Here is a 13,158-nt window from a genome sequence, read left to right on the forward strand (position 1 = left end):
TCTATAATACCATCAATATATTAGCTGTATACTTGTTGGGATAATACATTTTTGACTGGGCCAATAACCTTTTTGAATATCCTCAATTAGCCTATTATCCTCAAATGGCAGTCAAGTAAACCCTAAATTGTGTTGTGACCTATTATACTATGGCAACCATTACAATAGGCTATTGTATATTGACTGTTGTAGGCCTGCCTGGCCAACATCATGGATGCGTGTGTCTTTTATCTGTGTCAATGCAACGTGTTGAAGTCATCTGTGAGCAGGTGAACCTACGAAAGGGTTAACCATAGATAATGATAGAGGTCTCTAGTGGCCAAAAGGCAATTTTAGCATGGGCAGCGCCATTGAGGGCTTCCACCATGCTTCCGCCATTTTAAAGTAGTAAACTGGTTGGGGATTCCTATGGGTTGTATCCTCAATGGCGCTGCCCAGGCTGTCACAGACGCTATAATGGCACAGATATGAAGATGATGACTCTGTCTATATCTATGGGGTTAACGAATGGGCGGAGACTAGCTGCTGGATACGCAACTATAGGGACTGAAGAACACAAACTTGCTAGGGAAAAGCCATTCTAGTGAGCTGAAATTATATTCTACATTTAGGCCGAACTTATACTTTAAAGTACTTTTATGCAAGGCAATTATTGCACAAAAATAAGGGGTTATAACCATTGGAAAAGTAATGGAAAAGTATTGGAAAACAAGTCCCAATGGTGTCAGCAATGAGTGAACTACGGACAACATGGTAGGCTGGCTCTGCATAACTATTTGCAAAAATCACAGCTTTTGAAACCTTGAACCCAATATTGAAAAATATTGTTTTGCTCCTATTATGTGGAATTCTTCAGAGGGACAATTAATTGTAATGTTTGTTTAGAGGTCGCGTTTACATTATGAGGCCGATTAGCTTTGCTGGAGTTCAAATGGACAAAGAAAGTGGTTCACTAGTCTTCACCGACCGAGCAGACAGAACCTGGATCTAAAGTGAAGGGAGACTGCCGACTTCAGTGCCACAGCAGTGCCATAAAACTTCACAAACAGACTTTTGAATATCGGACCCATTACGAGGAAATTATGTGGAGCCCATGGCAGTTGGTGTACCGTACAGCCTTTGGCTGCATGGTTCTGGAAATATTTATTCACAATGTTGCACAAGGTAAGAAAGTTTTTTTATTGTAAACGTTTTGCTCCCCAGTTTATTCGAAACGTGTTTGTAATGGCCTATAATGGCTTTAATCCACGGGAAAGTGCTCTAGAAGACTAGTTTTCGTATGGAATCGCTTGTTCTAGTGTATTGAAATTGGGACAATTGTTACAGTAACCGTGAAATTCCTGCAACAATGTTGCAATACACACTCGATTGTTTCCCTGTGAAAACGAAATAGCCTGTTGTGGTTGTCATTCTCTTTCAAATGTTTGACACGTTGCATTGAAGTATAAATACATATCTGAATAAAGGCTTTATAAACCAAGGTCTTCGATCATAGTGCTTTAATCGATTCAAAGGTTTATGTTTCACGCTGACGTGGAATAAATAATCTAAATTGTAATTTGCCATATTCCACCTGCGCTTGAGTACGAAACAGACTAAATATAATGTGTGTATTACATGTCTGTCCTCCGAGTGTCATTGTCTGGAAATCAAATGTCATGAATGATCAAATAGGATCTCTGGAATAGTGTTGGTTACTTTTACTACTTTCTCATTAGGACTCAATGTTTGTATGAGTGGCAGCGCTACATCCTGTGAAGAATGCCTCCTCATCCACCCGAGCTGCGCCTGGTGCGCACAAGAGGTAGGGCATGTGCCTCACGCCTCCAAAGTGTTAGGTTTACTTACAATGCACCACTGTGGTGGTGAGATTAGTAATACTCTCACTACATTTCTAAATGTGACATATGGAACCCAATAGCTGTCTTAGTGTGACGTGAGGACTCTCATACTGTTGTGTAATGTTTAGACTTCACATGCAAAACGAAAAGCTCAGGAGTGATGATGGCATGTTGTTTCATGAGCCAACAGGATGTAGGAGTGCACCTGTGCAGTTCTGGAATCATTGTTGTTCTCTGTACATAGTGGACTGTCTACACCTGCTTTCAGACCTACAATTGTCTCACAGAACTAAAATAAAAATATACAAGATCCCCCCCTATGCTTTATTTTCGCATACCAATGCTCAACTGAAGCCAGGGCTGAGAGTCAGACAAGTGTGTACTCTAGCTCTACATTGGATGACAGGTGTCATTTGTTTGTTCTTCCCTCAGGAGTTTGGCAGGGCGAGGACCCTGACGTCGCGGTGTGACCTGAGTCAGAACCTGCAGAAGAGGGGCTGTGAGGCCCATAACATAGAGAGTCCTAGTAGTACAACTATGGTAGTGAAGAGCGAACCCCTCAGCTCCAAAGGCTCTGGGCCTACCCAGTATGATGTCATCCAGATCATGCCCCAGAAGATCTCCCTGAGTCTTAGACCAGGTAAGCCCGGTCCAAGCCTAGTGATCCAGTCTTTTTGTGCCATGTAGGCCTATGGCATGACAATGATAGACTGTACGTACAGTGTGAGACCAGGTAAGCACAGAGAATCTACCCTCTCAGAGCGCAATGTGTTGCCAAGGCAACAGGGTTTGAACCTAAGGTTCTGGAGAGACATGAGCTGTATATGGAACACTGTTAACATATCTATACTGAACCAAAATGTAAGCGCAACATGTTACAGTTCATATAAGGAAATCAGTCAGTTGAAATAAATTAATTAGGTCCTAATCTGTGGATTTCACATGACTGGGCAGGGGCGCAGCTATGGGTGGGCCTGGGAGGGCATAGGCCCACCCACTTAGGAGCCAGGCCCACCCACTGGGGATGCTGGCCCAGCCAATCAGAATGAGTTTTTCCCCACAAAAGGGCTTTATCACAGACAGAAATACTCCTCAGTTTCATCAGCTGTCCGGGTGGCTGGTGTCCAACAGGTGAAGAAGCCGGACGAGGAGGTCCTGGGCTGGCGTGGTTACACGTGGTCTGCGGTTGTGAGGCCGGTTGGACATACTGCCAAATTCTCTAAAATGACATTGGAGGTGGCTTATGATAGATAAATGAACATTCAATTCTCTGGCAACAGTTCTGGTGGACATTCCTGCAGTCAGCATGCCAATTGCACGCTCCTTCAACTTAACATCTGTGGCATTGTTGTGTGACAAAACTGCACATTTTAGTGCCCTTTTATTGTCCCCAGCACAAGGTGTACATGTGTAATAATCATGCTGTTTAATCAGCTTCTTGTAATGCAACACTTGTCAGGTGGATGGATTATCTTGGCAAAGGATAAATACTCACTAACAGTGGTGTAAAGAAATGTGTGCCCAAAATTTGAGAGAAATACGCTTTTTGTGGGTATGGAACATTTTTGGGATATTTTATTTCAGCTCATGAAACATGGGACCAACACTTTACATGTTGCGTTTATATTTTTGTTCAGTATAATTGGGGAAAAACCACTGTCTTCTTAGAAAATATTAAAAGTCAACCCACAGTACAGGGAAAATGTAGGACGCTGGTTGATTTGTAAACCTATCAAAGCAATGGCACGAATCAATACATTTCCCCCTCCCACTAGGTGACCAGACATCATTCGAAGTGCAGGTGCGTCAGGTGGAGGACTACCCTGTTGACCTGTACTACCTGATGGACCTGTCTCTGTCCATGAAGGACGACCTGGACACCATCAGGAATCTGGGCACCAAGCTGGCTGACGAGATGAGGAAACTCACCTCGAACTTCAGACTGGGCTTTGGCTCCTTCGTAGACAAGAACATGTCACCATTCTCTTACACGGCCTCCAAGTACCAGGACAACCCCTGCAATGGGTAAGAACTGAGGAAGGGCATTGTTACTGGCGGAAAAAAAGCATGCTCATGTGTTTGGGGTTGATATGGAAACCGAATAGGGAGTGCAGCTGAAATAATTTGGGTTCATGTTGGGATTTTGTGGATTTCATCTAGGATCAAGTGTAATATCAATATTTTAGTATAGATGGCAAGGTGCTGTATTTCTACAAAAATGGAAGTGAGGCCACTCTGCTTAGAATGTCTTCCTCTAAAAGTAGAGTGGTAGTGTGAGAAAGAGGGAACGACTATCACTGTGTCAGTTCACTAACCAGTTTATATCTTCTAATATCATTCACACTTCAGAAGAATATTTATCTGTGAAAGTGGTAATTGAGACTGACCAATGGACACAATGTACCCTGTCCTGTCCACCCTATACAGTGGGGTCCGAAATGATTGACACCCTTGATAAAAGACGAGCAAAAATTACTGTATAACTTAAATAATTAAAATACTGAGCTACAGTGCCTTCGGAAAGTATTCAGACCCCTTGACTTTTCCACATTTTGTTACGTTACAGCCTTATTCTAAAATTGATCAAATGGATTTTCCCCCCTCATCAATCTACACACAATACCCCATAATGACAAAGCAAAAACAGGTTTTTAGATTTTTTTTTGCAAATGTATTAAAAATAGAAAACTGAAATATCAGATTTACTTAAGTATTTAGACCATATACTCAGTACTTTGTTGAAGCACCTTTGGCAGCGATTACAGCATCGAGTCTTCTTGGGTATGACGCTACAAGCTTGGTACACCCGTACTTGGGGAGTTTCTCCCATTCTCTGCAGATCCTCTTAAGCTCTATCAGGTTTGGATGGGGAGAGTTGCTGCACAGCTATTTGCTGCACAGCTATTTTCAGGTCTCCCCAGAGATGTTAGATCGGGTTCAAGTCCGGGCTCTGGCTGGGCCACTCAAGGACATTCAGAGACTTGTCCCGAAGCTGCTCCTGCGTTGTCTTGGCTGTTTGCTTAGGGTCGTTGTCCTGTTGGAAGGTGAACCTATGCCCCAGTCTGAGGTCCTGAGCGCTCTGGAGCAGGTTTTCATCAAGGATCTCTCTGTACTTTGCTCCGTTCATCTTTGTCTCGATCCTGACTAGTCTCACAGTCCCTGCCACAGAAAAACATCCCCACGGCATGATGATGCTGCCACCACCATGCATGGTGCCAGGTTTACTCCAGACGTGATGCTTGGCATTCAGGCCAAAGAGTTCAATCTTGGTTTCATCAGACCAGAGAATCTTGTTTTTCATGGTCTGAGAGTCTTTAGGTGCCTTTTGCCAAACTCCAAGCGTGCCTTTTAATGAGGAGTGGCTTCCGGCTGGCCACTCTACCATAAAGGCCTCATTGGTGGAGTGCTGCAGAGATGGTTGTCCTTCTGGAAGGTTCTCCCATCTCCACAGAGGAACTCTAGAGCTCTGTCAGAGTGACCATCAGGTTCTTGGTCACCTCCCTGACCAAGGCCCTTCTACCCCGATTGCTCAGTTTGGCCGGGCGGCCAGCTCTAGGAAGAGTTTTGGTGGTTCCAAACTTCTTCCATTTAAGAATGATGGAGGCCACTGTGTTCTTGGGGACCTTCAATGCTGCAGAAATGTTTTGGTACCCTTCCCCAGATCTGTGCCTCGACACAATCTTGTCTCGGAGCTCTATGGACAATTCCTTCAACCTCATGGCTTGGTTTTTGCTTTGACATGCATTGTCAACTGTGGGACCTTCTATAGACCGGTGTGTGCCTTTCCAACTCATGTCCAATCAATTGAATTTACCACAGGTGGACTCCAATCAAGTTGTAGAAACATCTCAAGGATGGTCAATGGAAACAGGATGCACCTAAGCTCAATTTCGAGTCTCATAGCAAAGGATCTGAATACTTATGTAAATAAGGTATTTCTGTTTTTTATTTTTAATACATTTGCAAAAAATTCTAAACCTGTTTTCACTTCGTCATTGTGGGGTATTATGTGTAGATTGCTGAAAAAAGAATATAATAAGGCGCTAACTTAACAAAATGTTTAAAAAAAAGTCAAGGGGTCTGAATACTTTCTGAATACTTTCCGAAATTATATTATTTTATATAAATGCTATTGCTCAGAGAAAGAGATTTCTGTTTAACAAGTAATATTTTTTTTCTTTCAAAGGTAGGAGTCAAAATTATTGATACCCCTGTTTTCAATACCTCACCGTGCGAAGATAATTGTAATGAGCCTTTTTCTAAAATGTTTTATGAGTTGGAGAACACATTGGGAGGGATCATAGACCATTCCTCCATACAGAATCCTTCCAGATCCTTGATATCCTTCATTTGTGTTTTTTTGGACTGCCTTCTTCAATTCAAGCTCTATTTTTATGTCATCTGACCAAAGCACCGGTTCCAATCCAAGTGCCAATGCCGTTTAGCAAACTTCCAGGCGTTTACATTTGTTAGATGACATGAAAATAAAGCTCTTTGGCCACGCACACCAGTGGTGGGTCTGGCATCGAAATGAGAATGCAGGAGCAGAAAATAACCCCATATCTACTGTAAAATATGGTGGTGGATATTTGATGTTATGGGGCTATTTTGCTTCCACTGTAGTGGGGCCCTTGTTAAGGTCAATGGCATCATGAACTTTATCCAGTACCAGGATATTTTAGCCAAAAACCTGGTTGCCTCTGCCAGGAGGCTGAGACTTGGCCGCAAGTGAATCTTCCAGCAAGACGATAACACCGAGCACTCATAAAAATCCACAAATAAATTGTTAATTGGCCACAAAATCAACATTTTGCAATGGCCATCTCGGTGTCCGGACTTGAACCCCATTGAAAACCTGTGGTTTGAATTGAAAAGGGACGTCCATAAGTGCAGACGAAGGATATCAAATATATATAATTATTCTGTATGGAGGAATGGTCTAACATCCCTCCCAATGTGTTCTCCAACACATAAAACATTTTAGAAAAATGCTCAGCAAGGTGAGGTATTGAAAACAGGGGTGTCAATCATTTTGACCCCTACCTTTTGGAGATAAAATCAATATTACTTGTTAAACAAAATCTTTCTCTGAGCAATTGTATTAGTATGATATAATTTCCAAATGTTTTTGAGCATACAATATAGCTCTGTATTTCAATTATTTATTTTATACTGACATTTTTGTTCATCTGTATCAAGAGTGTCAACTTCGGATCCCACTGTAGGTAGTGTTAGTGATCAAATCAAATGTAATGTGCCGAATACAACAGATGTAGACCTTACCGTGAAACACTTACTTACGAGCCCTTAACCAACAATGCAGTTCAAGAAATAGAGTTAAGGAAATATTTACTAAATAAACTAAAGTAAAAAATAAAATAAAAAGTAACACATTAAAATAACAAGGCTATATACAGGGGGTACCGGTACCGAGTCAATGTGCGGGGGTACAGGTTAGTCGAGGTAATTTGTACATGTAGGTAGGGGTAAAGTGACTATGCCTAGATAATAAACAACGAGTAGCAGCAGTGTAAAAACAAAGGGGGGGGTCAATGTAAATAGTCCGGGTGATGCTGAGGCTTGTTGTGGATGATGATGATGATGATGATGGCAGGCTGTAAGGGAACAGAATAGAACATAGAGGTTGAAAGCAGCCGCCCACACATCACACACCAAATTTGCCCCGGAGGTGAGATTACGCTGCACTAACTTAGTGCCATCATCACGCGTCACTGCCCAACTAGGTTATGCCCTGGGTCCTGTGTGTGGACTGTGTGTGTCAGTCCAAGAGCCAGTGCTGCAGGAAAATGTTAAACGGGCAGAGGACAGATCATGCTGTCTGGGCCTCTCGTTCTTAACACGCCTCTGCCCTCTCCCCCTTGCCAAAACAATCAAATGCCCCAAAGGATATGTGTTTCCTCCAGGATGAAGGGTGTGTTAGAATGTCACTGAGGTCTTCCTCTTGAGGAAACTGCATTACTTACATAGCATGTTAAATGTAGCCAACAGACCTAGTTTGAAACAGTATTTGAAATAGTTTGCCTGGATGATAGCCTGCGTGGATGTGCCAAATGGGCAGGGTTTGCACTATTTCATTGGTTCCACTGTGCCAGACAAGCTCAATTGAACGCAGAAAACCAATACTATTTTAACCCAGGTCTGTTACATAAATATCATCCTCTCCTCTAGATACAAGCTGTTCCCCAACTGTGTCCCCTCCTTCGGGTTTCGCCACCTCCTCTCCCTGACTGACAAGGTGGATCGCTTCAACGAGGAGGTGCAGAAACAGATGGTCTCTCGCAACAGGGACGCTCCAGAGGGAGGCTTCGACGCCATCCTGCAGGCTGCCGTCTGTAAGGTGAGCTGAGGCCGGGGTGTGATTAATGGGACGTGACTGACTGGCATGCCAACCTATAACCCTGACCCTAACCTTAATCTTAAACCTTAATCCTAACCCTGACCTAACCCTAACCAATCAGGACCAGGTTTTCTGTCAGTGAAGTCCCTTTAGGTTTCTTCCTGTGAGCTGTCAGTCAGATAGACATGATGGATTTAGGACCTGGTCATGTTCATTAGCACACACAATGGAATATGAAAATGAGCATTTATTATTGAATGAGTCTAGGTAGTCCCTCCCTGTTCTGTTCATTTTATCACCCATTTTGTGCTTAATGAACACAAGTCACAATTGAGTCTTTATTTAGGGTTTATTGAGTCTGTTAATTCGAAGCACCTGGGGGTTGAACAGGAAGTCTAGTCTGGTGCAGCTGGTTCAACAAGGGGACCACTCACTAACAGAGAAACAGGCCCAGTCATATCCCAGTGTTGGGCTGTTGGCTGAGCGGGAGTTAATTGTTTTTACTGGAAAATAATGACTCCCTCCCTCCCTTCCCTCCCAACTCTACCATGTAATTTGGTGTAACAGAAACTTGGATCGGCACTCAGAGGTTTTGCGGTTGCTCCAATACTTTCTTGATACAGTGAGGGGAGAAAAGTATTTGATCCCCTGCTGATTTTGTAAGTTTGCCCACTGACAAGAAATGATCAGTCTATAATTTGAATGGTAGGTTTATTTGAACAGTGAGAGACAGAATAACAACAAAAAAATCCAGAAAAACGCATGTCAAAAATGTTATAAATTGATTTGCATTTTAATGAGGGAAATAAGTATTTGACCCCCTCTCAATCAGAAAGATTTCTGGCTCCCAGGTGTCTTTTTATACAGGTAACGAGCTGAGATGATTAGGAGCACACTCTTAAAGGGAGTACTCCTAATCTCAGTTTGTTACCTGTATAAAAGACACCTGTCCACAGAAGCAATCAATCAATCAGATTCCAAACTCTCCACCATGGCCAAGACCAAAGAGCTCTCCAAGGATGTCAGGGACAAGATTGTAGACCTACACAAGGCTGGAATGGGCTACAAGACCATCGCCAAGCAGCTTGGTGAGAAGGTGACAACAGTTGGTGCGATTATTCGTAAATGGAAGAAACACAAAATAACTGTCAATGTCCCTCGGCCTGGGGCTCCATGCAAGATCTCACCTCGTGGAGTTGCAATGATCATGAGAACGGTGAGGAATCAGCCCAGAACTACACGGGAGGATCTTGTCAATGATCTCAAGGCAGCTGGTACCATAGTCACCAAGAAAACAATTGGTAACATGAAGGACTGAAATTCTGCAGCGCCCGCAAGGTCCCCCTGCTCAAGAAAGCACAAATACAGGCCAATGTTGCCAATGAACATCTGAATGATTCAGAGGAGAACTGGGTGAAAGTGTTGTGGTCAGATGAGACCAAAATTGAGCTCTTTGGCATCAACTCAACTCGCCGTGTTTGGAGGAGGAGGAATGCTGCCTATGACCCCAAGAACACCATCCCCACTGTCAAACATGGAGGTGGAAACATTATGCTTTGGGTGTGTTTTTCTGCTAAGGGGACAGGACAACTTCACCGCATCAAAGGGACGATGGACGGGGCCATGTACCGTCAAATCTTTGGTGAGAACCTCCTTCCCTCAGCCAGGGCATTGAAAATGGGTCGTGCGTGGGTATTCCAGCATGACAATGACCCAAAACACACGGCCAAGGCAACAAAGGAGTGGCTCAAGAAGAAGCACATTAAGGTCCTGGAGTGGCCTAGGCAGTCTCCAGACCTTAATCCCATAGAAAATCTGTGGAGGGAGCTGAAGGTTCGAGTTGCCAAACATCAGCCTCGAAACCTTAATGACTTGGAGGAGTGGGACAAAATCCCTTCTGAGATGTGTGCAAACCTGGTGGCCAACTACAAGAAACGTCTGACCTCTGTGATTGCCAACATGGGTTTTGCCACCAAGTACTAAGTCATGTTTTGCAGAGGGGTCAAATACTAATTCCCTCATTAAAATGCAAATCAATTTATAACATTTTTGACATGCATTGTTCTGGATTTTTTTGTTGTTATTCTGTCTCTCACTGTTCAAATAAACCTACCATTAAAATTATAGACTGATCATGTCTTTGTCAGTGGGCAAACGTACAAAATCAGCAAGGGATCAAATACTTTTTTCCCTCACTGTATGTTTGTTTCATTCAGTTACATTGTCAGAATATTTATATGACTAATGAATCATTTGCATTACTGACCATTGTAGAATATTCAGCTAAACCTGTGTTTCCCTGTAAAAAATATAAACACCTACTCATTCAAGGGTTTTTCTTTATTTTTAAAAATTTTTTACATTGTAGAATAATAGTGAAGACATCAAAACTATGAAATAACACATATGGAATATATAGTAACCAAAGGTGTTAAACAAATCAAAAGATATGTTATATTTGAGATTCTTCAAATAGCCACCCTTTGCCTTGATAGCTTTGCACACTCTTGGCATTCTCTCAACCAGCTTTATGAGGTAGTCACCTTGGAATGCATTTAAATTAACAGGTGTGCCTTTCTTGAAAGTTAATTTGTGGAATTTCTTTCCTTCTTAATGCGTTTGAGCCAATCAGTTGTGTTGAGAAGTTAGGGGTGGTATACAGAAGATAGCCCTATTTGGTAAAAGACCATGTCCATATTATGGCAAGAACAGCTCAAATAAGCAAAGAGAAACGACAGTCCATCATTACTTTAAGACATGAAGGTCAGTCAATACGGAACATTTCAAGAACTTTGAAAGTTTCTTCAAGTGCAGTTGCAAAAACCATCAAGCGCCATGATGAAACTGGCTCTCATGAGGACCGCCACAGGAATGGAAGACCCAGAGTTACCTCTGCTGCAGAGGATAAGTTCATTAGAGTTACCAGCCTCAGAAATTGCAGCCCAAATAAATGCTTCACACAGTTCAAGTAACAGACACATCTCAACATCAACTGTTCAAAGGGGACTGTGTGAATCAGGCCTTCATGGTCGAATTGCTGCAAAGAAACCACTACTAAAGGACACCAATAAGAAGAAGAGACCTGCTTGGGCCAAGAAACACGAGCAATGGACATTAGACCGGTTCCAGCGTGTCTTTGTGAGACGCTGTGTGTGTGTGAACGGATGATCTCCGCATATGTATTTCCCACCGTAAAGCATGGAGGAGGAGGTGTTATGGTGTGGGGGTGCTTTGCTGGTGACACTGTCTGTGATTTATTTAGAATTCAGGGCACACTTAACCAGCATGGCTACCACAGCATTCTGCTGTGTAAGGGCTATTTTACCAAGAAGGAGAGTGATGGAGTGCTGCATCAGATGACCTGGCCTCCACAATCCCCCGACCTTAACCCAATTGAGATGGTTTGGGATGAGTCGGACCGCAGAGTGAAGGAAAAGCAGCCAACAACTGCTCAGCATATGTGGGAACTCCTTCAAGACTGTTGGAAAAGCATTCCAGGTGAAGCTGGTTGAGAGATTGCTAAGAGTGTGCAAAGCTTTTATCAAGGCAAGAATTTCAAATATCATATATTTTGATTTGTTTTAACACTTTTTTGGTTACTACATGATTCCATATGTATTATTTCATAGTTTTGATGTCTTCACTATTATTCTACAATGTAAAAATAAAGAACCCTTGAATGAGTAGGTGTGTCCAAACATTTGACTGGTACTGTATATAAGTGGGTTCCCTTCAAGGAATGTCAACATCAAATGGGCATGACTGTCATACATGGTGAACTAACTACAACTCCAGCCAAAACGCATTCGAAGCATGGCATAGCTGAATGACAAGAATGTATCTAGCATTCTAGCATGTTATTCAAAAAGGCCCCTGTATGCCAACTGCCAACCCACATCTCTTTCTATTGTATACTGCGGCACATAATATGCTGGGCTGGGCATCACAAATGGATGCCTTTTTATGCCTAAACACTGGTGAAAGGTCAGGTTTGTTTAGTGTCATGCCATTACTCAGCACTGTGTTAAGAGACTAATTCTCTCTTTGCTGATACTCTTTTCTATTTACCTCTGCTTTCCATTGATAATGACCTTGTTCTGGATAAAACTCCTGTATTACTCTCCTTGTTTATATCTGTCTGTGGTTCAGTGGTTGTCAAGCTGGTGGAAAGTGATAGGGTTTCCTTTTCTGGTCTTAATAATAATGAAGTGACAGTGTTTTCTAGGGGCATGAACTACTGTCTTTACAGCTAGTAGTGCAGAGCGATTAGTGCTTTTTGAGGTCTGTTTCGGTTGAATTATTAAAAAAGAATCATGGGTTTCGATTATTTCTTCAGACATTAAATGCACTATACATTATGTGGGTTGAATGCTGTAAAAACACAGAATAAACCAATTAATAAAAGTCCCATGGTGGTTGTGACTGCCCGTTACTGCTTATCACTTATTAACCAACATTTATTCACATTACTTTAATATAAAATATATTAGTTGTTGTGTAATTCATTTATTCACATTACTTTACTTTAATAAAATATTTGTTTTATTTGATGACTTTATTTAATTCCAAGTAAACATCTCTGTACAGCTGCTGCCTATGTTCTCTGAATAAATCACTATTTTTAGTAGTTCTTCAAAGTACATTTTTCTGACTGCTGAATGCCAACTATTAATCATTTAGATAATGTATTTTCAGGTATGCTTTCTATCCCTCTCGCACATTCTCACTTCTCAACGAGGTCTCCGTGTCTGCTCCACACAGACCGGACAAGTAAGCGGGCGCGCAATGGATTATAGTCATTGTAGTTAATTACCACATTTTCTGCGCTAAACTATGTACAATATTGGCCTGTTGGAAACTACAACTCCCTACTACACTGAAGAAATATATAAACACAACATGCAACAATTTCAAAGATTTTACTGAGTTACAGTTCATATAAGGAAATCAGTCAATTTA

The 13,158-nt window shown here is 42.1% G+C and overlaps 1 protein-coding gene across 2 annotated transcripts in view; it reads left to right on the forward strand.

Moving 5' to 3' along the window:
- Positions 1–505: 505 nt before the first annotated feature.
- Positions 506–13,158, forward strand: part of itgb5 (integrin, beta 5) — a 70,792-nt gene continuing 58,139 nt past the window's right edge. The window contains exons 1-5 of one of the 2 annotated variants that reach the window (XM_084180060.1): positions 534–1,164; positions 1,719–1,804; positions 2,274–2,481; positions 3,617–3,866; positions 8,031–8,199. In XM_084180060.1, coding sequence (XP_084036186.1) covers positions 1,083–1,164; positions 1,719–1,804; positions 2,274–2,481; positions 3,617–3,866; positions 8,031–8,199 — 795 coding nt within the window. In that variant the 5' untranslated portion in view covers positions 534–1,082. Of the gene's footprint in view, positions 1,165–1,718; positions 1,805–2,273; positions 2,482–3,616; positions 3,867–8,030; positions 8,200–13,158 lie in introns of both variants that reach the window. The other variant, XM_084180061.1, reaches the window with a different exon arrangement.

This window comes from Coregonus lavaretus, assembly GCF_964263955.1.
Source record: "Coregonus lavaretus genome assembly, chromosome: 16".
NCBI classification, from domain to species: Eukaryota; Metazoa; Chordata; class Actinopteri; order Salmoniformes; family Salmonidae; genus Coregonus; species Coregonus lavaretus.